Source organism: Aquarana catesbeiana, linkage group LG03 (assembly GCF_042186555.1).
Source record: "Aquarana catesbeiana isolate 2022-GZ linkage group LG03, ASM4218655v1, whole genome shotgun sequence".
Taxonomy (NCBI): domain Eukaryota; kingdom Metazoa; phylum Chordata; class Amphibia; order Anura; family Ranidae; genus Aquarana; species Aquarana catesbeiana.
The window spans coordinates 603,823,344-603,847,687 of record NC_133326.1 but is presented as its reverse complement, the minus strand read 5'-3'; the positions used below and the strand labels follow the sequence as shown (position 1 = coordinate 603,847,687).

The window sequence follows — 24,344 nt, the reverse complement described above, 5'->3', positions numbered from 1 at the left end:
TTGACACCATCTGAACCAAATAAGTTTATCTTGGTCTCATCAGACCACAGAACATGGTTTCAGTAATCCATGTCCTTAGTCTGCTTGTCTTCAGCAAACTTTTTGCGGGATTTCTTGTGCATCATCTTAAGAAGAGGCTTTCTTCTGGGATGACAGCCACGCAGACCAATTTGATGCAGTGTGCGGCATATGGTCTGAGGACTGACAGGCTGACCCCCCCACCCCTTCAACCTCTGCAGCAATGCTGCCAGCACTCATACGTCTATTTCCCAAAGACATCCTCTGTATATGAAGCTGAGCATGTGCACTCAACTTTTTTAGTCGACCATGGCGAGGCCTATTCTAAGTGGGACCTGTCCTGTCAAACCGCTGTATGGTCTTGGCCACCGCACTGCAGCTTAGTTTCAGGGTCTTGGCAATCTTCTTATAGCCTAGGCCATCTTTATGTAGAGCAACAATTCTTTTTTTCAGATCCTCTGAGAGTTCTTTGCCATGAGGTGCTATGTTGAACTCCCAGTGACCAGTATGAGAGAGTGAGCGATAACACCAAATTTAACACACCTGCTCCCCATTCACACTTGAGACCTTGTAACACTAACTAGCCACATGACACAAAGGAGGGGAAAATGGCTAATTGTGCCCAATTTGGACATTTTCACTTAGGGGTGTACTGACTTTTGTTGCCAGCGGTTTGGACATTAATGGCTGTGCGTTGAGTTATTTTGAGGGGACAGCAAATTTACACTGCTATACAAGCTGTACATTAAATACTTTACATTGCAGCAAATATATATATATGTATTTTGGGGCCTGTCTCTTGGGCCTGGTGGAACCGTTGGCTATGTGGAAATCAACCAGAACATTACTTGGTTTACTGTTATTTTCTGCAAGAAAATTCTTTACATTACTTTGGAAATTTCCAACCCAACACTGGATTTAAATTACCCAAACAGAATTCTTTGAGCACCAAAATTCAGGAAAGACTTTACAGGACCGGTCATTGCTTCCTTCAGACTAGGGGAATATCTTGCATCAAAAGACATACAAGATGCCTATGTCTATATTCCCATTTTTCCATTACACCAATGCTTCTGGCATTTAGTTGTGGGAGACTAGCACTTTTAGTTTGTGGCACAGTCATTCAAGCTCTCCACTGCACCCCACGTGTTCACAAAAATTCTTGCCAATTCTGTCTCTTCTATGAACCCAGGGCATTCGTGCCACAGGTTAACTAGATCAATGGTTGCCAACCTTTCAAACCTCACGGACCACTAAATGTACAATTTTGAATCCTGCGGACCTCTAACATGAATTTTACATGCCTTATACACATAATGCTCTGGCTCTTTACCCCCTTCCCCCTGAATCACACTGCTGCCTTATACACACAATGCTCTGGCTCTCTGCCCCCCCCTGCACTCTGCATCACACTGCCTTACATAGAGTCATCATTGGATCTCACTTCCTTATCCAGCCATGTGCTCACGTTCCGTGCGCCCTCCCAGGATTACTGACTCAAGGCCCTCTGTTTCATCCTGATTCTCAGTCACTGTATTTAACAGCATGGCAGTTGAAAACCAAGTCCTGAAGGATAGGGATATCTCTGACTCAATCGTTCCCACTTTACCATTGCACATAGGTCTTTACATTATGCAAGAACAGAAGGCTTAAAGTGTTAATAAATCCAACAGTAAAATCAGTCTGTATATGCAGTAAAGCAAGGGGTTAATCCTCTGCATTGTGAATCAAAGGCTGTTTAATCCTGTCTTCTCTGATCCTCCACTTCTTCCACTGTACCCAATTTATCTGCTGATAGAACAGAGCCTTGGGGGAAAGCTACACATGCTCAGTTTGGTGTGTATTGCTAGAGTTTTTAGCATCATTGGACAATCAGGGGAGAATGCAAACTTGTCCTACAAGCTTTAACCAGACATTACCTAAGGTGATCTCATTTTTCCACCTCAATGAGGACATTGTTCTCCCTTTCCTCTGTCCTGCCCCAAAACATGACAAGGAAATTCCCCTTTATTGCCTGTATAGTGTCAGAAATTTTTGGGCCCACCTGAAAGCTACAGCCTCTATTCGCAAAACTGTCCCTCTCTTTGTCCTGCCAAGGGGTTCTCATAAAGGAGTCCCTGCTTCCTGTTCCACCATTGCTATCAAACAATTAATTTCCAGGGTTTATGCCCTTAAGTCACAGGTTCCTCCCTTTCTCATCAAAGCCCCACCAGAGCTGTTGGTATAACCTGGGTTTTTCAGCATCAAACATCTACAACCCAGAATTGCAAGACTACCACCCTGGTCCTCTGTTCACGTGTTTTTCAAGTTCTACCAGGTATCAGCTGATGTAAGCTTCGGCCCTAGGGTACTTCAAGCTGTTGCTTGGGTACTTTCCATGGTCTATGAATACCAGTCCTGTGTCCCCTAATCTACAACTAAAATAATAGGAATTTTGACTTACATGTAAATTCCTTATCTTGGAGCACAATACAGGACACAGTACAGGACACAGGTGTGGACCCTCTGGTGCTTATTGCTGGTTAAAAAATGGAAGCCTTTCCGCAGTAGGCAGGGTTATATTGGCACACTCTAGGGGTGGTCCTAGCAAAATCTTTTGTCCAATCACCTAAGGTAGCAGCATATAACTCCCTTTGAATACCAGTTTTGTGCCCTGTACTCCAAGATAAGGAATTTACAGGAAAGTCAAAATTCCAATTTTTGACCTAACTGAAAAATTGAGAAAGTGCTTTAAATATATTTTCTATAATATTTTAAGATTGTCAGTTTGTAATTCTCTTTAAGGCAATTTAAAGTATATCTATATCTCAAACATTTTATTTTAGTTTTGGATAGAACAGGTAAAGGTTGGAACCCCTACCAAGTTTCATTGTTATAAGAGACTCTGTTATGGCTTATATACACATGCAGCAAAGACTGCTTTGCCTCTGATAAGTGACCCGTGTCAGAATGCTTTTCAGAGGTGTTTGACAGGTTGTGAGGGGGTGATATGTCGCACTTGGCGGGAAGCAGGGCATGCCAAATGCAAAGGGGGACATAATACCTGCCACGGCTGCAAAGCATCACAGCATGTGTACAACCCTAGTTGCTGCCTTTGCAGCTAAAAGATAAGCGGCTGGGGGGGATAAAAATAAGGCTCAACTGTATGGTAGAGCCCTATATACACTTTTATATAGAGCTCCTAATGCAAAGCCAGCCCTTACCTTGTGACTTTACTTGTTTTTGTGTACTTTAAATAGTGTACTTAAAATATAAATAAACCCAAAAATGTAATATTCTGCAACTTACCATTCCTTAGATATGGTGGCTGCATTCATTTTCCTTTTTTTTGTGCTAAGAACATTTTCAGCAAACACTGAAAATACCTGTTCTGTTGACCTGAGAACTGTAGTGTCCTTGTCATTTTCTCTGAGCTTAACAAAAAGAGCAAACAACCATAAATTTATTGTGTAAACTACCAGTCCCATCAGCCACAATGTAAGGGAGATGAACAAATTCAAAGCTATTAGTAGTCCATTGGCTAGAGGCAGGTTTGGCTTCCCTGAAGAGATGAGTTTTCAGGGATCACCTAAAGGTGGACAGAACAGGAGATAGTCAAACAGACTGAGAGTTCCACAGATAGGGAGAGGCTCTGAAGAAGTCATAGAAGAGCGCATGGGATGAGAAGATAAATGAGCCAGAGAGCAGGAGTTTTGGAAAGAGCAAAGAGGATAGTTTCAGTAATATTTTTAGACAAGGTTGGTGATGTAGCTTAGGGCAGAGTTGTGGATGGCTTTTTATATTGTTTTAAGTATTTTGAATTTTGTGGACGATTGGAAGCCAGTGGAGGGATTGGCAGAAAAGGGTGGTGGACAATGAAGAATTGGAAAGGTGGATGAGATCTATATAATAAATATACCAGTAAGTATAGAATTGCATTTAAAAACATGCAGATGTTGTAAGACAAGCATTGTGCTGAGCACATTTTCATTATGCGGATACTAGTGTCCATTTAAAAGGTTTTTATCGGTCTCTTACATTTCAGGGTCACAGGAGGGGAGTTGTTTGAAGACATTGTGGCAAGAGAATATTACAGTGAAGCAGATGCAAGGTGGGTATTCTCTCTATTATTAGAATTCCCCTTCTCCTTTCCCTTCTCACCCATGTCCCCTCCCAGACATTTTTAGGGTGACTCAAGTCCTGTGCTGTATTAGGTATGCCACTCAAATCAGGGCTAATACATATGAGAAAAAAATGGTTTACTCATAAAGTTGTGAGCAAGTGATATTTCATTTTAAATAGAAGTTCTTACACTTCATATCTTAAAGCTCTAAATCCTCTCCGCACCTCCACATTCACTAAACACAAATTAGATAAAATATCACCACAATCAAAAACACATTGTATATTTTGTCAGCACTCTGTTTCAGGACTATACACTTTTGTCTTGAACACAATATAACCCCAGTAAGGGGATTTTCCTGCAGACATTTCCTAACGAAAGCCTACTATACAGGATTTTATTGAACTCTGGAGATTTACTAACATTTCTAATGATATATAATGAAGGGGACACTGTGGATGTTGCTGGTTTCAACCAATCACATATCAAAAATCTTTTGACCTTTAAAACAGATTAACAATTTGGAGAGATGTTAGTAAACTCCGCCATGCCTCTAAAATTGCTGTAGTTCCAGCAGGACATTGAAATTAGATTTGCATTTCAACGCCAATGGGTTTATTTGTTATGGTTTGGCAAAGAGCAGTAATGAAGTGCAAAGTACTGTAAGACCTATCTGGCAATCAGGTTGAATTTCTTCCTGTTAAATAAAAGTCAGATTTTTGTGCTACACTTTGCATGAAGTTATTGCATTTTGCACTTCCTTTAAGTAAGACCATAAAAGTCCCAGGGTGACATTCTTTGCTTTAGCATTTAAACAATGTGTCCCTGTACAGTCCTGCATGCTGCCCCTTTTCTGGTGTGATGTTTTGTGATGTTAAGACACTGTTTTTCTCCTCTTGTCCCTTCTCCCTTTTTTCAATCTATGTCTTCCCTCTGTCTTTTTTTCCTTCTGTTATGACATATTGGTCTCAATCAAATTGTTCTCCTACAAACTGTCTACCATCTCACCAACCCTGAATGCTCTGCTTAATTCAACCCTATCATTAATGTCCTACCTCCTAACTACATCTGCTTTTCTTCTTACTGTTATCTTCCCTCTTTTGTATTTGTATATGTTCTTGTAATTGTTCCTAAATTCCTTATGAATACCCATTTACCTTTACTCCCAAATGCAAATGTTCCTTCCCTGTGTATGTCAATTCTCCACATACCCAACATGCTCCCTTTTTGTCTGTGCCAAATCATTGCCCCTGTACCCTGTGGGTCTGCTGGTTTTGTTTTACAGTCACTGTCTCCATCAGATATTAGAAAGTGTTTGTTTCACACACTCCTGTGACATTGTGCACAGGGACTTGAAGGTTAGTATTTTTGAAGGGGAAGGGGGTGACATGGCATGGGGGCCCAGATGAGAAGCGGCGCATTGTGGGGAACTGCACCCTTTACTACACCCTACACCGCCTGGCTCTGGGGACACAGTGCATGGGGAGATGGGGTGATGGTATGTAGTGATGATGGGTGTTTGCATCCGGGAGGGCATAAAGGGAAACAGATAAATAATGACTTACTATGCCCTTAACAAGAGTATGGATTTACAAAATATAGTGCTGTCTTCTGAAAGATAAATTAACTGTTCCTGATCAATCATGTATATCTTGTTTGGACCGTTCCTGTCAATTAAAGGGTACCTGTCACCTACACAATGGAGGCAGCCATTTTGTGAGTTAATATTCAAAATGTTAAAGGAATTTTTTTACTATGAAGCAGGTGTGTCACTAAGACATGAGGAATAACTATTTAGGCCTGAGAAACCACATGGCCTTTTTTCCAAAATGGCTCTTTCTACTGTCAGCAAGGGACAGGAACCTCAACATCATACAGCAAGCACAATGGATGAAAGGTGCATTATATCAGTTTTTAATTCATACGATTCCGTACATTTTGTGAGATACTTTTTAGTATTATCCTATATGGTGATTATTTTCATAATAAGAGATGCAATGATAAAATCTTTAGTATTACTCAATATATTATTTTCATATTAAGAGATTCAAAGAGATCTTTAGTATTCTTCTATATAGTTATTATTTTCATACTAAATAAATAAGATCTCATATAGCACCATCTACTGGATGATAAAAGGCAGTTCATGACATCATCTGTACTGAATAGCCTCTCACTGATGCATCCTATCATCCGGTTGCCAGAGGAACCTGTCCTACAATATATGTATGCTTGTATGTCATATGACTATTCTGAGTTAGTTCACAATACTCTCTGTTTATTGTCTGTTACCCTTCACTGCCACCTTTCTTCCTTTACTCTACTTGCTTGTTGTCCCCTTTTCACCTTGGCTTCATTTGATTATTCTCATCCAATAAACAGAGAGTGAGTGAGCACTGTACAGTCAGATGCATTTCAAGTCCCAACATGCACAGCTCTGTATAGCTGCCAGTGGGAACATGGAGTATGAAGCAATGCAGGAGGCATATACAAAGCATTGCATAGCCTGTGGCGTGATACTTTGCATCTAACTTGCATGATATATACCTGCGCTGCATTTAGTATACTCATAGGTGCCCTTTCTCCTCACTCCTTTAATTAATCACCCATCATTTTCTGACTGTCTTCTTTGAATAGCATCTTCTGTTCTTTATTTTATACATTATTTTCTCTTTAGCGTGTAACCAGCATTTCTTATCTTTTCCCCAACATGTTTTTCTCTGTCCCCCTCCTCAGTCCCTCTCCCCCTCTCTTCTCTGCATTTCTTTTGCTTGTTTTTTGCTCTCTTTGGCACCTATTTTTAGTTTCTCTCCTCCTCCATCTGTCTCTTCTATGTCCTCCCCCTCCTGCGCTCTCTTCCATGTGTCTCTCAGTTGATAATATTGTGTGCACACCACTCTGCACCGCATGTCTGCATTTCCTGAACTACTGCAACGTTGGGCTTATTCAAAAACAGCAGTGTAAAGAGCAATCATGATGTTGAAAGTGCAGCAATCCATAGCAACCAACCAGATTTCAGTTTTCTGCTGTCTTATCAGTGAAATATAAATTCCAATTGCTTGCTTTGGAGTACTTCACTTTGCATATCGTTTGCCTAATTAAATAAACTTGTGTTTGCTGATATCCAAGGACACAATGTTCCTCTTCCAAAATACACCAGACCTACCTATCTATCTATCTATCTATCTATCTATCTATCTATCTATCTATCTATCTATCTATCTATCTATCTATCTATCTATCTATCTATCTATCTATCTATCTATCTATCTATCTATCTGTAATGGTTGCCAACATTTTAAAATAATTTCCAGGGGTGAATGGATGCTAAGCCAGGAAATCTTGATCAGCATTGTTCCAAATGACTGCAGTCCAACACATTTTTCATTATCTCACATATCCTCAGCTGGTTTATATAAAACATATCTTACACAGATTTCACTATATTGAATTTAAAAATGCAAAAAAACAAAACGTGGATTTTATGTGTAATTAGCCATAAATAGAAGAGAGAGCTAACAACTTTGAATTTACAAACTCTTTGAATGCCCCTGGAAATTGGGGGACAGTTGGCAGCTATGACCTTGGTCTGTCCCCTCTCTTATTTTCATCTCCATTTCCCATCCTTTGTGTCCTATCCTTCTCTCTCGTCTGCTTTGCAGTACTAGACACTGCTTTGTGCTAGATACGTTGTACAAGGAACTACACAAATATTGTTGTAATGGGGTGAGTGCATTTTACTGAAGAAAATTCTTTGCATCGCCCAGATATCTAGGACATACACGTGAGGAAAAAAGATTGACCTTTGCCCTGTCTTCTGCTAGAGGACCATTCCTAATAGGCATTTCTGTTTAGATTAGCTACACGATTGTTTCTAGTCCTGTGTGTCTTTGTGATCTCTGTTTGTAACTTTGGACTGTGTTGGTGACTTCTGTGCTCCAGTCTGTATGTCACAAAGATGCTTTAGCTCTTCTCTTTCACATAGGGGTTGATTTACTAAAACTGGAGCGTGCAAAATCTGGTGCAGCTCTGAATAGAAACCAATCAGCTTCCAGGTTTTTTTTTTGTCAAAGCTTAATTGAACAAGCTGAAGTTAGAAGCTGATTGGCTACTATGCGGAGCTGCATCAGATTTTGCACTCTCCAGTTTTAGTAAATCTACACATCTAGGATTTTGTTGTAGGCTATAATCTTTGTTTTTTTTTTTTGTTGTTTTTTTTTTGCTAATGAGCACTTTCGCACACTTTTAAACTTGGGTAACATGGTCCTGTTATGAGTAATGTTGTTGTTCAAAGGGCAGCAATCACATTCATGGAAAAGGCTTATTACAGCTGTAGCTGGAAAATTGCAGTGCACATGGGGTTTATGGAAAAAAAATTACAAAAAAATAGTTTTTCTCTTAGCAACCAGTTTAAATTGACCTTTCTATAGTTGGTGAAATTAAAACAAGGGTTTTGGTTTCTGAAGTATGGACAGCAAGAAAATGTTAGCACACATTTCACACTACATAAGCCCAGTGGAGAATAGCTCAAGCAAGCATCACAGCTCACACACAATCTAAATAGGAAAATCGGTCTACACCAAACAGAAAAATAAACAGACTGGGTTATACTGTATGTGTTAATGCACTTTGTACACTGCCCTCTGTCTTACGCAGTAAACCCTTTGTTTACCAAGGCAACTGGCAATGCACAAAGGGAACTTACTCATAGTTACCTAACCAACATCATGTTTTTGCTTAAACAGATGAAAGCTGACCTATGGGTATTATTGTGAAAAGTTATACAATACTGATTTTAATCAATAGGTTGCAAGCCACTGAAAATAAACAAAATGTTGTTTAAAGTGATTGTAATGACGCGTACCCACGGTCGGACTTTTCGACCGGACTTGTCCGACGGACGCCGACGGACCAAATCCGGCGGACAATCCGATCATGTGTGGGATTCACCGGACCTTCAGCGGACTTTTCCAGTCGCAAATCTGACGGACTTTAGATTTGGAACATGCTTCAAATCTTTACGTCGTAACTCCGCCGGACCCAGAAATCCGCTCGTCTGTATGCTAGTCCGACGGACGGACAAAAATCCACGCTAGGGCAGCTACTGGCTATCATACTTCCTTATTTTAGTCCGGTGTACGTCATCACGTACGAATCCGTCGGACTTTGGTGTGATCGTGTGTAGGCAAGTCTGGTCGTTAGAAAGTCTGTTGAAAGTCCGTCGAAAGTCTGTCGAAAGTCTGTCGGACGTGCTGTTGGACTTTTGTAGCTGAAAAGTCCGACCGTGTGTAGGCGGCATAAGGGTTAGTTTTTTTTAAAATAACAAGCATATCATACTTACCTCCACTGTGCAGCTCGTTTTGCACAGAGTGGCCCCGAACCTCGTCTTCCGGGGGGCCCTCCGGCGGCTCTCGTAGCTCCTCCCCACATCAGATAACCCCCTAGGAGAAGCGCTCCCCTGAGGGGGTTACCTTGCGGGCGTGCTCCCGAGTCCAGCATTCGGCGTCCATAGCCGCTGAATGAATAACTCGGCCCCGCCCCCCGCGTCATTGGATTTTATTGACAGCAGCGGGAGCCAATGGCTGCGCTGCTATCAATCTATCCAATCAAGAGCCGGGAACCCCGGGCAGAGAGACAGCACGTCCCCGCCGGGTCAAGTATCAGGGCTCAGGTAAGTAAAATGTGGGAGCCGGGGGGGGGCGGTCACTGCCAGGTGTTTTCCTATGCATTAAAGCGGGGTTCCACCCAAATTTTGAACAATATCTGTATGTATTCTCTTCCTTGCCTAGATGCTGACATGCCGTTTAAAAAAATTTTAATCGCCGTAATTACCTTTTATTTTTCTATTCTTCTTTGCACTTCCTGGTTCTCCTCCCGTGGGAGTAGGCGTGTTTCTAGCCTCTCCCAGACTCCTGGGAGCTAGTCTCAGGCTTCCCAGGATGCCACTGAGCATGTGCGGGAATGAGCGGTGAATGCTGGGAGCACAGCATTCACCACATCCAGGAAATAAATGCTTGTGGGCTTCAAATGCCCACAATGAAGATGGAAACCGCCTGCAGTGAATAATATAAGTTATTCTTTCCGACGAAATCTGACACAGGCAGACATATTACACACAATATGTGAGTATGTAATGCTGAGAAGAAAAGTTTGTGAATTAACTCAAAAAAAAAAAAAAACGATAGATAGGTGGACCCCCGCTTTAAGGTGCATCCTATGCATTAAGGTGAAAAAACACAAAAGTTTACAACTCCTTTACCAACTGAAGTTAAATGATACTATTGTACATTAGATTGTAGACTGTCACTTGGCACAACAGACAAACATTCAAACTATGGGGGAGATTTGCTAAAACTGGTACACACAGAATTTGGTGCAGCTGTATATAGTAACCATTCAGCTTCTAACTTCAGCTTGTTCAGTTAGACCCCTTTCACACTGAGCCGCCCCGGGAGTCAGCAATAAAGTGGTGCTCTTTTTAGCGCCGTTTTACCGTTGTTTTAGCGGTGCTATTGGTCTGCTAGCAGGCCGGTTTTAACCCCCCGCGAGTGGTCCAAAAAGGGTTAAATCCGCCCGCAAGACGCCGCTGCAGCAGTGCTTTGCCGGCGGTATGGCAGTGCTGCCCCATTGTTTTCAATGGGCAGGAGCGGTGTATTCACTGCTGCAAAAAAGCTGCTGGCAGGACTTTTTGTGACGCCCTACCAGCGCAGCGCCCCAATGGTTTTGCACAGAGCAGCCCCGATCCTCCCCTTCTTGCAGCTTTCTATGTGGGTACTTATGCGTGCTCGCGCCTGAGCCCTGCTCTGTGTGTCCATAAGACATGCAGAGTGGGCCTCGGTCCCACCCCCGATCCCTCATCACTACCTCTGATTGACAGCAGCAGGAGCCCCCTGCCACCGACCAGCGGGCAAGGGTTGTGGGGATGAGGCCCTTGTCCCCATCAATGTGGGGACAAGGTGCTTTGGGGGGCTACTCCAAAGCACCCTCCCCATGTTGAGGGCATGTGGCCTGGTACGGTTCAGGAGAGGGGGGCGCTCTCTCGCCCCCCCTCTTTTCCTGCAGCCTGCCAGGTTGCATGCTCGGATAAGGGTCTGGAATGGATATTGAGGGGACCCCTACGCCATTTTTTTTATTTGGCACAGGGTTCCTTTTAATTTCCATACCAGACCTGAAGGGCCTGGTATGGATTTTGGGGGGACCCCCACGCAATTTTTTTTTCAAATTTTTGGTTCGGGGTTCCCCTTAATATTCATACCAGACCCAAAGAGCCTAAAGCTATGAGTAAGCATCAGTTGATGTGAAATGCGTTAGCGATTTTCCCTGTGCCATCCCCCCCTGATGTGACTGTATTTTATTTATTTTTGCCTAATAAAGATGCCTTTCTTCATTGAGTGCGGCTGTCCAGGATCCTTTTCCTCTTCTAGACCCAAAGAGCCTAGTAATGGACTGGGGGGGGGACCCATGACGTTTTTTTCAATTAGTTTTATCTATATTGCTGAGACCCGACAATTCATTACATCCACGATCAGTTTTAAATTACTTTTTTCCTTTAGAAATGTCATTTTGCTGTGGTACTGTTCTAAACACGGGAAAACTGCGCCCCTTTACAGGCATACTATAGACACCCCCCAGGCATGATATTTAAAGTAATATTTCATTTTTATTTGTTCCACTTTAAGCATGGGGGCATCTGATGTAAGAAGGGACTCCGTTGGGGGCACCTGATGTAAGGAGGGACTCTGCTGGGGGCACCTGGTGTAAGGAGGGACTCCGCGGGAGGCACCTGATGTAAGGAAGAACTCCGCTGGGGCACCTGATGTAAGGAGGTATTCCGCTGGGGGCACCTGATGTAAGGAGGGACTCTGCTGGGGCACCTGATGTAAGGAGGGACTCTGCTGGGGCCACCTGATGTAAGGAGGGACTCTGCTGGGGCCACCTGATGTAAGGAGGGACTCTGCTGGGGCCACCTGATGTAAGGAGGGACTCTGCTGGGGCCACCTGATGTAAGGAGGGACTCTGCTGGGGGCACCTGATGTAAGGAGGGACTCTGCTGGGGGCACCTGATATAAGGAGGGACTCTGCTGGGGGCACCTGATGTAAGGAGGGACTCTGCTGGGGGCACCTGATGTAAGGACGGACTCTGCTGGGGGCACCTGATGTAAGGACGGACTCTGCTGGGGGCACCTGATGTAAGGACGAACTTTGCTGGGGGCAACTGATGTAAGGACAGACTCTACTGGGGGCACCTGATGGCATCTGGTGGCAGGCGACGTGGCAGGCTCCCACTGATTCTGCATTATGGTGAGTTGAATGATTTAATTTTATATTACAATGTAATAATAGAAATAATGCGCTTCAATCACCATAACAACCATGGTTTCTGGGATGACTGAAGCGCTAACACCAGGTGTTTGGAGTATCTTTATCTGCCGATTGTTAACCTTTCTGGAATACACATATTTCTATTGTTGTGTAGGATCTGGGCCTGCTGTCCCTCCATACCTCTCTTTCTCTCCCTCCATCCCTCGTTCATCTCAGACCCTAACCACACCCCATTTGTGCCACGCCCCTTTAAGCCACGCCCAATATTCCACTGAAACCATGCCCATTTTTCTTCTCCCGCTATGCCACACCTACAAATGCATGCCTGCCCCTAATTATAATAAGACTCCGCCTACAGGCAAAAAAGTGCTATAATTTTTTTAACAATGTTGGCAACTATGCTGTACAGGTGCCTTCTTGAGGAGGGGGACCTTGCGGGAGCTGAAGGATTTCAATCCATGGCAGCATATTGTGTGTGTTACCAAAGGTTTGTTTGGGGACTGTGGTCCCAACAGCGTTAAGTCATTCACAAGCTCCTCCCATGTAGTTCTGGGCTGATCCCTCACTTTTCTCATGATCATCCTGACCCCAATCCTTACCCTTTATAACATTGTATCATGTGTTTTTTTTCTGGATTTTTGGTTGATAATCTGTCTCTCTCTATCTTCATTTCTTTGTGGACAAACTTGCAAAATCTGCAGGTGATCAAATAATTATTTCCCGCACTGTATATTGAAAAGGCTGGCAGCAGACAAGAAAAAAACATAACCTAGAGGTACATTTTGAACTTTTAGGTATCTTGCAATGCAAGTTGGGGACCTCAAAAACCTGGGTTGCCCTATTATATTGATAGCTATTTTACTTCCCAAAGGGATAATTGCCTCCCACATCAGGAATGGAGGGGTGGGCCTGAACATGAATACAGAAAGTCCATGCATCCTGCTGCTGGTTAAGTTTTAAAGTGACCACAGGTTCAATTTAAACCATATTTTGGATATTGGGTAGAGTGACTACTTTTACTGTATGGATATGTACAGTATATCCATTACTGTACACATAGCAGTTAAAATATAACTGAATTGCCGCTATGTCTGTCATGTATTTTTAAAGTTCCTCTATTCTGTTTGTTACCATGGAAATACATCAAGAATAGGACGTGGGAAAGTAATACAAAAAAAATGCAGCTTTTGCTGCAATACCCATCTTCTTCTCACTGCAGTTATCATCCATGCATCCTTCTGCACTAGTCCTCTTCCAGTTTGAATAATGTCCAGCATTATTTAACATTCTTCCCATGAGCCCAGGCAGTCATGAACACAAGCCTTGTCACCACGCTAGCCTAGGCTGACAGGAGAGTGCTTCAGAGAAAGGTTGTCTCTCTGCAGCATTCATAACTATTCACAGCCCAAGGAAGAAGAAGCTGGAAGAAGATGAAGAGGACCTTCTTCTTCACAGGACCTGCAAGAAGACACCTAAAATTTGGTATGTATTGGGACAATTTTTAAACATTTAAGGGAGGAGCTGTAGTTAGGAATAAAAGTGAATCTGTACAACATTTTATCATTTTAAAAGTCATGCTTAAGGTCAGACTACAGAAAATTACCACTTTCCACATGCTTTTACTTAAAAAAAAAAAAGTTTAAATATAGAGCCCATCGAACAGTTTAGCCACTCTTAGTCCTGTACTGATTGGTGCCTCTTGCCTGTGCAGAGCGTAGAGTGGCGTATGTTGTGTGCATGCAGAGGAAGCAGTCAGACTTTGACTGGCAAGAGTGCTGATTGACCCATTCGCACACACTGTACAAGTCATCTTTAGTGCCTCTAACCTGGGTTCACACTATTGCGAATTAGATGTGGGGAGATATCGGAGCACACTGCAGAAGAGACCTGTGCATCTTTGGCTCTGTTTCAGGTACGAATGCAGCAAAAAATCCAGACCTAATTCAGACCTGAAACAGTGAACAGGGACTCACCGGACCCCCTGCTGTGAGCCACTCCGCACACAGTGTGAACCCAGCCTTAATGGTTTGTGACACATAGTACATATTTTTTTACAAACTGTACAATAAGACCCCTCATGGTGAAATATAGGCACACAATACAAGTGCATGTTGCAGAAATGCAGCCGGCTATAAAACTGCCAGCCCTGCTATAAAATTACGGTAATCAGTATTCAATCAGTTCATTGCTTAATTGATGAAGATACGTGTATAAAAAACGAGGGTTGCACTCACAAACATCCAGCGTTAAATGGCATAAACAGCTCCATAATAGCCTCCTCTCCTGGTCTGTAGGGATCAGTTAGCTCACAGCAACTAGCAGCGTGGTAAAGTATTCCTTGAAACACACACACCGCCCAAAGCACTCGCACAGACCAGCCGGCGCTGCCTGACGTCACTCGTGGCCAGGGAGGGGATGCACAGTGATGCAGCTGACTCCTCTCGTAAGCTTCATGCAATTGCTAGGACAACATGTTTCGGGGGTGTGGCCTCCTTCTTCAGGACCTGTTAGCCTAATGCCCCGTACACACGGTCGGATTTTCCGATGGAAAATGTCCGATCGGAGCGTGTTGTCGGAAATTCCGACCGTGTGTGGGCTCCATCGGACATTTTCCATCGGATTTTCCGACACACAAAGTTGGAGAGCAGGAGATAAAATTTTCCGACAACAAAATCCGTTGTCGGAAATTCCGATCGTGTGTACACAAATCCGACGGACAAAGTGCCACGCATGCTCAGAATAAATAAAGAGATGAAAGCTATTGGCCACTGCCCCGTTTATAGTCCCGACGTACGTGTTTTACGTCACCGCGTTCAGAACGATCGGATTTTCCGACAACTTTGTGTGACCGTGTGTATGCAAGACAAGTTTGAGCCAACATCCGTCGGAAAAAATCCTAGGATTTTGTTGTCGGAATGTCCGAACAAAGTCCGACCGTGTGTACGCCCTATTACACGCGAGTGTAGGCATTTGGAGTCGGTGAGTGCATTTCCTAAGGGAGTGGGATCACGCAACACTCGGTGTGGTGGAAGTTATTAAGAAGACACTACCAGTCAAAGGGCTTTTTGTGTACATGTAGTTGTGGACTTTTTTTTGATTCATTCACTCATTTAATTCACTTGTCACACGGTGTTTTAATTATTGATTTGAATATATACACAATTATTCAGTGCTGTTTTTAAAGTACAATTCTGTCTTAGGATAGCGCCACTGTTTTTTCACTAGTTTTTATGCATATTATTATCATAGTCACGTTACAGGAAAACACTACTTACATTTTTCAACCCTTTAAGTGGCAGCTTTATATTTTATTTTTTATTTTGTCATTTTTGCTAAACATTTTTCCGAGGCGCAGTGGTGGTAAGCAAAGTAGAGGTGGGCTGTGGTACTTTTATACCAACAGTTGGTAATAAACATGTTATACTTACCTGCTCTTTGTAATAGTTTTGCACACAGTAGCCTGGATCCTCCTCTTCTTGGGTCCCTCGCTGGCGCCCCTGGCCCCTCCCTCCTTCCGGGTGCCCCTACAGCGTGCAGCTTGCTATGAGGGCATCCAAGCAGGCACACTCCATCTCCTGATTGGCTCACTGGCTGTGATTGACAGCAGCGGGAGCCAATGGCCAATCAGGAGAGCAAGTCCCCGGAGAGCCAAGGTACTCGTAGACATCGCTGAATCAAGAGGGGGCTCAGGTAAGTATTATGTGGGGCTGGGGGGGGGGGGCTGCTGCACACAGAAGGTTTTTTAGAATGCATGAAGGTAAAAAACCTCATGCCGTTACAACCACTTTAACACAGCATGTACTGTTATTTCCGACGGATGTTGGCTCAAACTTGTCTTGCATACACACGGTCACACAAATGTTGTTGGAAATTCCGAACGTCAAGACCACGGTGACGTACAACACGTACGACGAGCCGAGAAAAATTAAGTTCAATAGCCAGTGCGACTTTGACTGGACTGCCTGCACAGGGATGCACAGAACACCAAGTATCCCCACGCGGCACACGGCCATCACACTGGACTTGCATATGCTCCATGTGAATAAGGCCTAATTGTCATGTGGGCCAGATAGCAGGAAAGAGGAAATGTTGGGTATGGGAATTTTTTTTATTATACTTACGTAAGTGGATGCCGCATCTATCCCCCCGCCAGCTCTAAGGCTGAGTACAGAGTAATTAAACACCGCGGATCACTCAGTTCTCAAGTGCTCCCTAAGCAAAGAGCTCAGGGCCTTCTCTGCACCCCCCCCCCAGGCCCCCCAATCCTTTGCCATACCAACCCCAATTTCCTAGTCCAGGGCCTTCTGCACACAAACCCCTCTCCTTGTCTTAAAAAATGCCTTACAGTTCCATGGAGGCTCTCCCATGTTAAAGCGTAGCCCTGGAATGCCTTTCTATAGCGTGGGCGGGCGGAAGAAGCAGAGTGATTTAGCGCTAGTGTGCCTGTGCAGTCTCCCTACTATTTGGTTCTCCGGTGTTTGGCAAACTATGCAGCGGGCGGCAGTGACACCCTTAGAGCAGCGCTTCCCAATGCGGGTGACTGAACCCTGGCGGCACCCCCCCTAGATTCATAACCCGGGGAGTGTGCCCCCCCTAGTTTCGGCCCTGGTAGGCTTACCATAGCTTGGAAACTGAGGCTATGTGTTGTTAACAGGACTTTTACTTTTAACCACTTCCCATACCGTCCATTATCATATGACGTCCCCAGGAGGGATCTCCCATCCTGGGCGGGCGTCATATGACGTCCTGGGCTTCCCGGCCGTCTGGGGGGCGCGCACGCCCCCCACTGAGTCACCCGGGAGCCGATGCTCATGCCCCGCGACTGCGATGTCCGCTGGGCACCCGCGATTGCCTGTTAACAAAGCAGGACCATGGATCTGTGTGTCTAAACACACAGATCCACGTCCTGTCAGGTGAGAGGAGACCGATCATGTGTTCCCAGTACAGAGGAACACCGATCGGTCTCCTCTCCTTGTGAGCCCTTCCCCCTACAGTTAGAATCACTCCCTAGGTAACACAATTAACACAATTAACCCTTTGATCGCCCCCTAGTGTTAACCCCTTCCTTGTCAGTGACATTTATACAGTAATCAATGCATTTATATAGCACTAATCGCTGTATAAATGTGACTGGTCCCAAAATGGTGTCAAAAGTGTCCGATATGTCTGCCGCAATGTCGCAGTCATAATAAAAACCGCCATTACTAGTAGAAAAAAAAATTAATAAAAATGCCATAAATCAATCCCCTATTTTGTAGACACTATATCTTTTGAGCATACCAAACAATACATGCTTATTGCAATTTTTTTTACCAAAAATATGTAGAAGAATACATATCGACCTAAACTGAGGAAAAAATTTGTTTTTTAATAAAAATTGGGATATTTATTATAGCAAAAAAAAAATATTGTGTTTTTTTTTTCAAACTTGTTGCTATTCTTTTGTTTATAGCGCAAAAAATAAAAAACGCAGAGATGATCAAATACCACCAAAAGAAAGCTCTATTTGTGGGGAAAAAATGATAAAAAAATGTCATTTGGGTACAGTGTTGCATGACCGCGCAATTGTCATTCAAATTACGACAGCAAAAAAACTGAAAATTGGCTTGAGCAGGAAGGGGTGAAAATACCCTGTATTGAAGTGGTTAAACATTTAAATGGGGTACAGGTTCACGTTAATCTATTCTGCCCTAGTCCTGAATTTCAGTCACAGTAACAAAAACCAACAGTGATGTGTTAATTTCTTAAAGCAGAATTCAATTTTTTTTTTTTTAAATGGGCCCCCAGGAGCTAAATGACATAATGTGCTAGTATGTATCGCAGACTTATTTGTGAAACAATGGCGTCATGCCGCGTACACACAAGCAGACTTTCCGGCAGACTTGGTCCGGAGGACCGGACTCCGTCGGACAATTCGTTCGTATGTGGGCTCTAGCGGACTTTTTTCCCCAGAAGTCCCATGGACCTAGAAATAAAACATGTTTCAAATCTTTCCGACGGACTCGAGTCCGGTCGAAAAATCCGCTCGTCTGTATGCTAGTCCGACGGACTAAAACCGACGCTAGGGCAGCTATTGGCTACTGGCTATCAACTTCCTTATTTTAGTCCGGTCGTACGTCATCACGTTTGGACTTTGGTGTGGTCGTGTGTAGGCAAGTCCGTTCGTTTGAAAGTCCGGCGGACCTACGCTGCAAAGTCCATCAGAAAGACTGTCGGACCTAGTCCGTCGAAAAGTCCGCTCGTGTGTACGCGGCATCAGTGTTCCAATGATCGTTTGCATCTTCTCTCAGTCTTCCCTCCAATGATTTCCCTTCTGCATAATTGCACAGGAGCCACATCTATATGGGACAGAGCAGTGTCGTAAATGTAAGCTGTGCATGCACAGCTCAGTGTACATTACCACTGACAATAGTGTCTCTTCTGTCAAAAAAACCCTGTCAGTGTTTTTTTTTTTTTTTTTTTTTTTTTTTTATTTTGTAGTTCAATTCTGTTCTAATAAAAGTGCAAACTGTTAGACACAGACCTATAGCTAATGCGTGCCTGTCAACCACATCAGCAAAAACAGAGCAGGGCTGGTATGTATGCAGCCTTAGACGACCATCCTTAGGGCTTTTCCATCAACCTCAATGTACAGTGCAGACCAAGTGACCAGTCATATATCAAAATTCTGAAGATTATATTAAAGTGTATAAATAAGCAAAGCTATTGTTGTAATTTTTAATACGGTTGGAAAAAGTTAGACCCTCTGTCAGGTTTTTATGTATGTCTTTGTCCTCCCTGGGTAGATTCATCAGATATAATTCTCCTGATTATTATTTTCAACATACGTAAAGGGAGAAGAAATTCCAAAATATTTAGTTGTCACTGGAAAAGGAATTGGGTGGGGGAATCTGTAAGTGGGTTTAAGTGAATTTCCTGTTGAGATTTCCTCTCACTTCCTTGTGTGTTTCGCCAACTACAAAAAATAGACTAATAGGATTAACCATTCATTACTCTAATGCCGCATACACAACGGTGGACTTTTCGACCGGACTGATCCGACAGACTTTCCAGCGGACTTTCGACTGACTTTTGATGGACTTCCGACGGACTTTCTAACGAACGGACTTGCCTACACACGATCACACCAAAGTCCGACGGATTCGTACGTGATGACGTACACCGGACTAAAATAAGGAAGTTGATAGCCAGTAGCCAATAGCTGCCCTAGCGTCGGTTTTTGTCCGTCGGACTAGCATACAGACAAGCGGATTTCTGGGTCTGGCGGAGTTACGACATAAAGATTTGAAGCCTGTTTCAAATCTAAAGTGCGTCAGATTTGTGACTGGAATAGTCCGCTGAAGGTCCGGTGAAGCCCACACACAGTCGGATTGTCCGCCGGATTTGGTCCGTCAGACCAGTCCGGTCGAAAAGTCCGACTATGTGTACGCCCCATTTCTGAAACAAAAATATTTATTTCTTTGATGTTCTAAAAGTTCTGTCCCCAAATTTTTTGCTTGAAGGAGGAAATTAAACCCATTTCTGACTGTCCTACTGTTGTGTGTAGTGAAAAGGCAAACAAGCACCACCTCTGTCCACACAGTGCTGTACTAGAAAGCATGCAGATTACTGAACAAGAGGGTTGAAGAGTTTCTTCAAGCCAAACCCGAACAACACTTTAGCAGTGCTCCGTCCCCCCCCCCCCCCCAGATCAGATTAGATCAGGGTCCTCTTATATCAAGGTCCCCCTTAGAGACCCTCCATTAGACCGGCGTCTCCTTATATCAGGACCCCTCCCAAGGCTTCCTTCACACCAGCGATTAAGGCTGATGCGAAAAAAAACTTGGGGCAGCACTAAGGAAAAACTTTTTGTAACAGTAGGCATTTGATAACAGCTCGGGCTCTCAGCTAATTGCTACTGCTGTCAACTTTCTATTTTCTTTTACCCACAAGTTGTATTGCATAATAATGATTACTAAATGCACCTAATGGTCCTATAGAACATTAGGAAAAAAATGTACCATGACATCACAAAATACATTATATCTTTATTAGACGACTGCTTTGTATAATATGTGATTGCATATGTTAGATTTCCATACAATTGGATCTCCATCTCAGACAATATAGTGTTACAGACTGTGAGATGTGTTCACTTTACCAAAGCAGGATCTGGCTGAAATTCGAGTTGTAGTAGGCCTTGTCAGCACCACCTGGTTTGACAAACGTAATTAAAAAAAAAAAATGAAGAAGCCATGAGGAAAATTGATGGTCAAACAGCGACTGCATCCAATGAGGACTGTGTATACAGACAGCTGTGGGTGCTTCGGCTGTCACAATACAACAGCCAGCAGTGTAGATTCCTTCAGCCATGCTGTTGAATGAGGGAATTCAGAAAATTCTCTTGTTCAGCCTGCACGGCTAAACAATAGAAATCTACCAGCATATTGTTTTCTGTGTGTCACAAAATGAGAATATCTTTGCAATGTGTAACGTTGAGTCGCATTACTTCAGCGCAGGGAAAGCAATTAGACCACAGGAGGAATGCCATACCAATAACAAAGGTACTGGAAGTTTTTGTGCAAGACCTTACATTTGATTGGTTGTCCTAGGAATTTACTTCACTAAGTTTGTAAATTTAGAATGTCAACATCATACGTTGATTTAGAACTTAAACTTCAATAAAAAGCAAAATATAATAAAGCGCACCTGTCATGAGAGAAATATAAGGGCTGTCGTCACGTTGCTGGTTTCTTCTAACAATTTTCCAGTTTCCTGTTTGATGCTGGCCAATAGTTCTGTGTCACAGATCAAGGACAAAAAAAGTCAAATTTCCTCTATACTAATTCCAGCTGAATGACTGAAACTAGTGTTGCAGCCTAGTAATTAGCATTCTCAGGAGAAACCAACAATGGTAGACTATATCATTCTTTCATGACATACAACTCTCAGTATTTTAATTCCTAGATATCCGTCAGCATATTAGGTCATCTCAGAATAGGAAGTGTATCATTTTTTAAATATTTTGTTATTCCTTCCATCCAATAAACTTACAGTCATGTGATGTCACAAGAAGTATGTTTACAAGTAAATATGTGTGTATCGAAAACACATAAAAAAATGTCTTGAGTGCAAAAGTGTCAATGAAATGAGCATGTGAAATGGTGAATGTACAAACTCAGGAGCAGTTTATACCTGTACCTGAAACAAGGATTTTTAGACCCCATCCTTTGCAATGGTTAATTTTGGTTGGCAGACATCCCTTCCCTTCTCTCCCACCCTTCCCCTCCTCCATCAGCTCGCAGGGTGCACACAGATCTTACTAACACCCCCCTGCTGTTTGCACGCAGTCATTGCATCCAGCAGATTCTTGAAGCAGTCCTCCACTGTCACCAAATGGGGGTTGTCCACAGGGACCTTAAGGTGAGTTTTGTCTCCCCCGCCCATACCATCTCTTTTCCATGTGCATGTTAGGCTGGACATACCTCCATACCCATCTCTCACCCTATGCAAGCCTGCTGTTGGTTTGTCGCCTGCATGCTGGTGGCAAGTTGTTTCTGGCTTTCTTTGTGGATGTTGAAATAGTTGTGGTTATTATGGCATGTAAAGGTTTGGAATGGGAAAGCAGCTTAATTTGGGGGTGCATGGCATGTTGAGGGCAGTGATCTTTAGTTTGTGCAATTCTGCATGGTTTTGTGCCAAAGTATATACATGTGCAGTATGTTTCTTATATGTACTCAGTGGTTCAAGGATCAATTTGTATTTATACCACCATTATACCAGTCTTCTCTATCCTTTTGGAACTTCCCCTGCTCAGCAACAGTATGCTCACCATCTCTCTAAAACCTATCTATCTCTGCCATTTGTTGTGCCACTCTGTCTTGGCAGTATGAAAGAGGTGCTAGTCACAGAGTTGGTTATTTGACACTCTGGGTAGCAGAATTAAAGTGTTTGTTAACCCACAAAAAAAGAAAATACACATACTGGTCCTTTAAAGCAGATTAAACAGCACAGTGCTTGTGCTGTGTAATCTGCCCCCCTCTAAACTGTAAAAAAAACTGCCACTTCCTGTATGCCCTCTATGTGCTGACCACGATAACCAGGGCTACTCAGCCCAGACCATCGTGGTCAGAGTGTGTCACTCTGTCATACAATGCTGTCCCCTCTGCTCTCCTCTCTCCCTCCTCACCCCCTCCTTCCTGCCTGTCAACACACTCTCTGTGTCTGTCACCGCTCTGCCCCGCCCCCCCGCCGCTATTATTAAAAAAAATAAAACCTACAATTTTCACTGCTAGCCCCTCTATTAGAGGCTGGCATAGCACATTGTGTAAATCCTTTGTAAAAACAAGCATTCTAAATAGCTATTTACAGCTGTTATCAGGCCGATCACATGACTCGCAGCCGCTTTACAGCTCCGAGACAGGGCTTCTGCGGGAGGAGCTGAGAGGACACGTGATCTCCCCGGCTGATGTCAGAGGGAGATCACGGTCCCTCCCGCAGTAGCAGTGTATCAGAGCTGAAAAGGGGCCGCAAGTCATGTGACCGGCCTGAAGACAGCTGTAAATAGCTATTTAGAATGCTCGTTTTTAGAAAGGACTTACACAGTGTGCTGTGCCAGCCTCTAATAGAGTGGCTGGCAGTTTTTAACAGACAGGGTTAACAAACACTTTAATCGGTGACTATAGAAAAAAAAAATTCAAATTGTAAAGCTCATCTATACAATTTGTGAAAAGGGGAAACAGACACTAAATACCTGTACAGCACAATCTGTAAAAGCAAACTTCTGCCGTCCTGCCCCGGAAGTGATCTCCACACTCACAGCAATTCACATTTCTGATCATGCGTGTAGCAACTGCTAGTTCTTTCTAATAAAAGAGGGGGGGGGTTAGATTCGGACTCAACATAAACTGGAATCTCATTTCAGGTAAAGTACATAAACATGTTAATTCATCATAGGTCTTTGCCAGTTCCTCAATTTAAAACAATGTTCACCAAAATTCTGCCTCATGATTAGTCCAGGTTTCCTCATTATAGCGGACCTATCATTAAAATTAGCATTTAACATTAATCAATAGGTTATATATGTCAGCATTAGGAAATCACATTATCTTTAGAGTGGAAGTCCATGCTAAAGCTAAAATCCCTGCATCTCTAGCAACCAACATTCTAACACTAACCTATCGAGCCCTGTAAAGAAAAAATCAGTATACATACCTTTTCTGAAGCCGATCCGACCTAATCTCCAGCAACGGAAGCTCTGTTGAGTACACATCCAACGGCTGTGAAATGAATGGGGAGTGACATTGCCCATAAAGTTACTATGGGGCTTCCATTGTCGGAAGTGTCCTCTGCACCCACCTCCACATCGAAGCCGCGGCTGACAGCTCAGCGTGGGATCAGAGCTTCTGCCACTGGAGATCGGATCACCTGCAGAAAAGGTATGGTATACTGATTTTTTCTTTACAAGGCTAGATAGGTTAGAGTTAGAGTGTTGGTGGGTATAGATACAGGGATTTTAGTTTTAAGGATTTTAGCATGGACTTCCACGTTAAGGAAAAAAGTACCTCATAAAAACAAAAGGATGATTTCTGTCTTACCTGTAAAATCATTTTCATGGAGTAGAGCACAGGACACAGAATCATGGTTAACCTTTAGGTGATTGGACACTGGCAAAGGCTACAGGGACATCCCCCAATATAATGTCTTCCACTCCCAACAAGCCTCAGTTTTGTAGGAAGCAATAAGGAGATCATAAAAAGCTAAGTCAAAAATCCTCTTTTCTTAATCGTATAGTACAGAACACAAACACTAACAGGCCCATGTAACAACACTTCAAGGAAGGGCTTGACCAAAATCAGAGAGCAGCTTGCAGCACTTTACACCTGAAACTGGAATCAGAAGAGGCCTGAACATCCACCTGGCA

General features: G+C 43.3%; 1 protein-coding gene across 35 annotated transcripts in view; it reads left to right on the top strand.

Moving 5' to 3' along the window:
* CAMK2B (calcium/calmodulin dependent protein kinase II beta) overlaps positions 1-24,344 on the top strand; it is a 251,461-nt gene that overhangs the window by 153,010 nt on the left and 74,107 nt on the right. For 29 of the 35 annotated variants that reach the window (XM_073622141.1, XM_073622132.1, XM_073622138.1 and 26 more), the window contains exons 5-6: positions 4,043-4,108; positions 21,772-21,844. In XM_073622141.1, the coding sequence (XP_073478242.1) occupies positions 4,043-4,108; positions 21,772-21,844 (139 nt within the window). Of the gene's footprint in view, positions 1-4,042; positions 4,109-5,405; positions 5,479-21,771; positions 21,845-24,344 lie in introns of all 35 variants that reach the window. The other 6 variants (XM_073622133.1, XM_073622128.1, XM_073622127.1 and 3 more) reach the window with 1 other exon arrangement.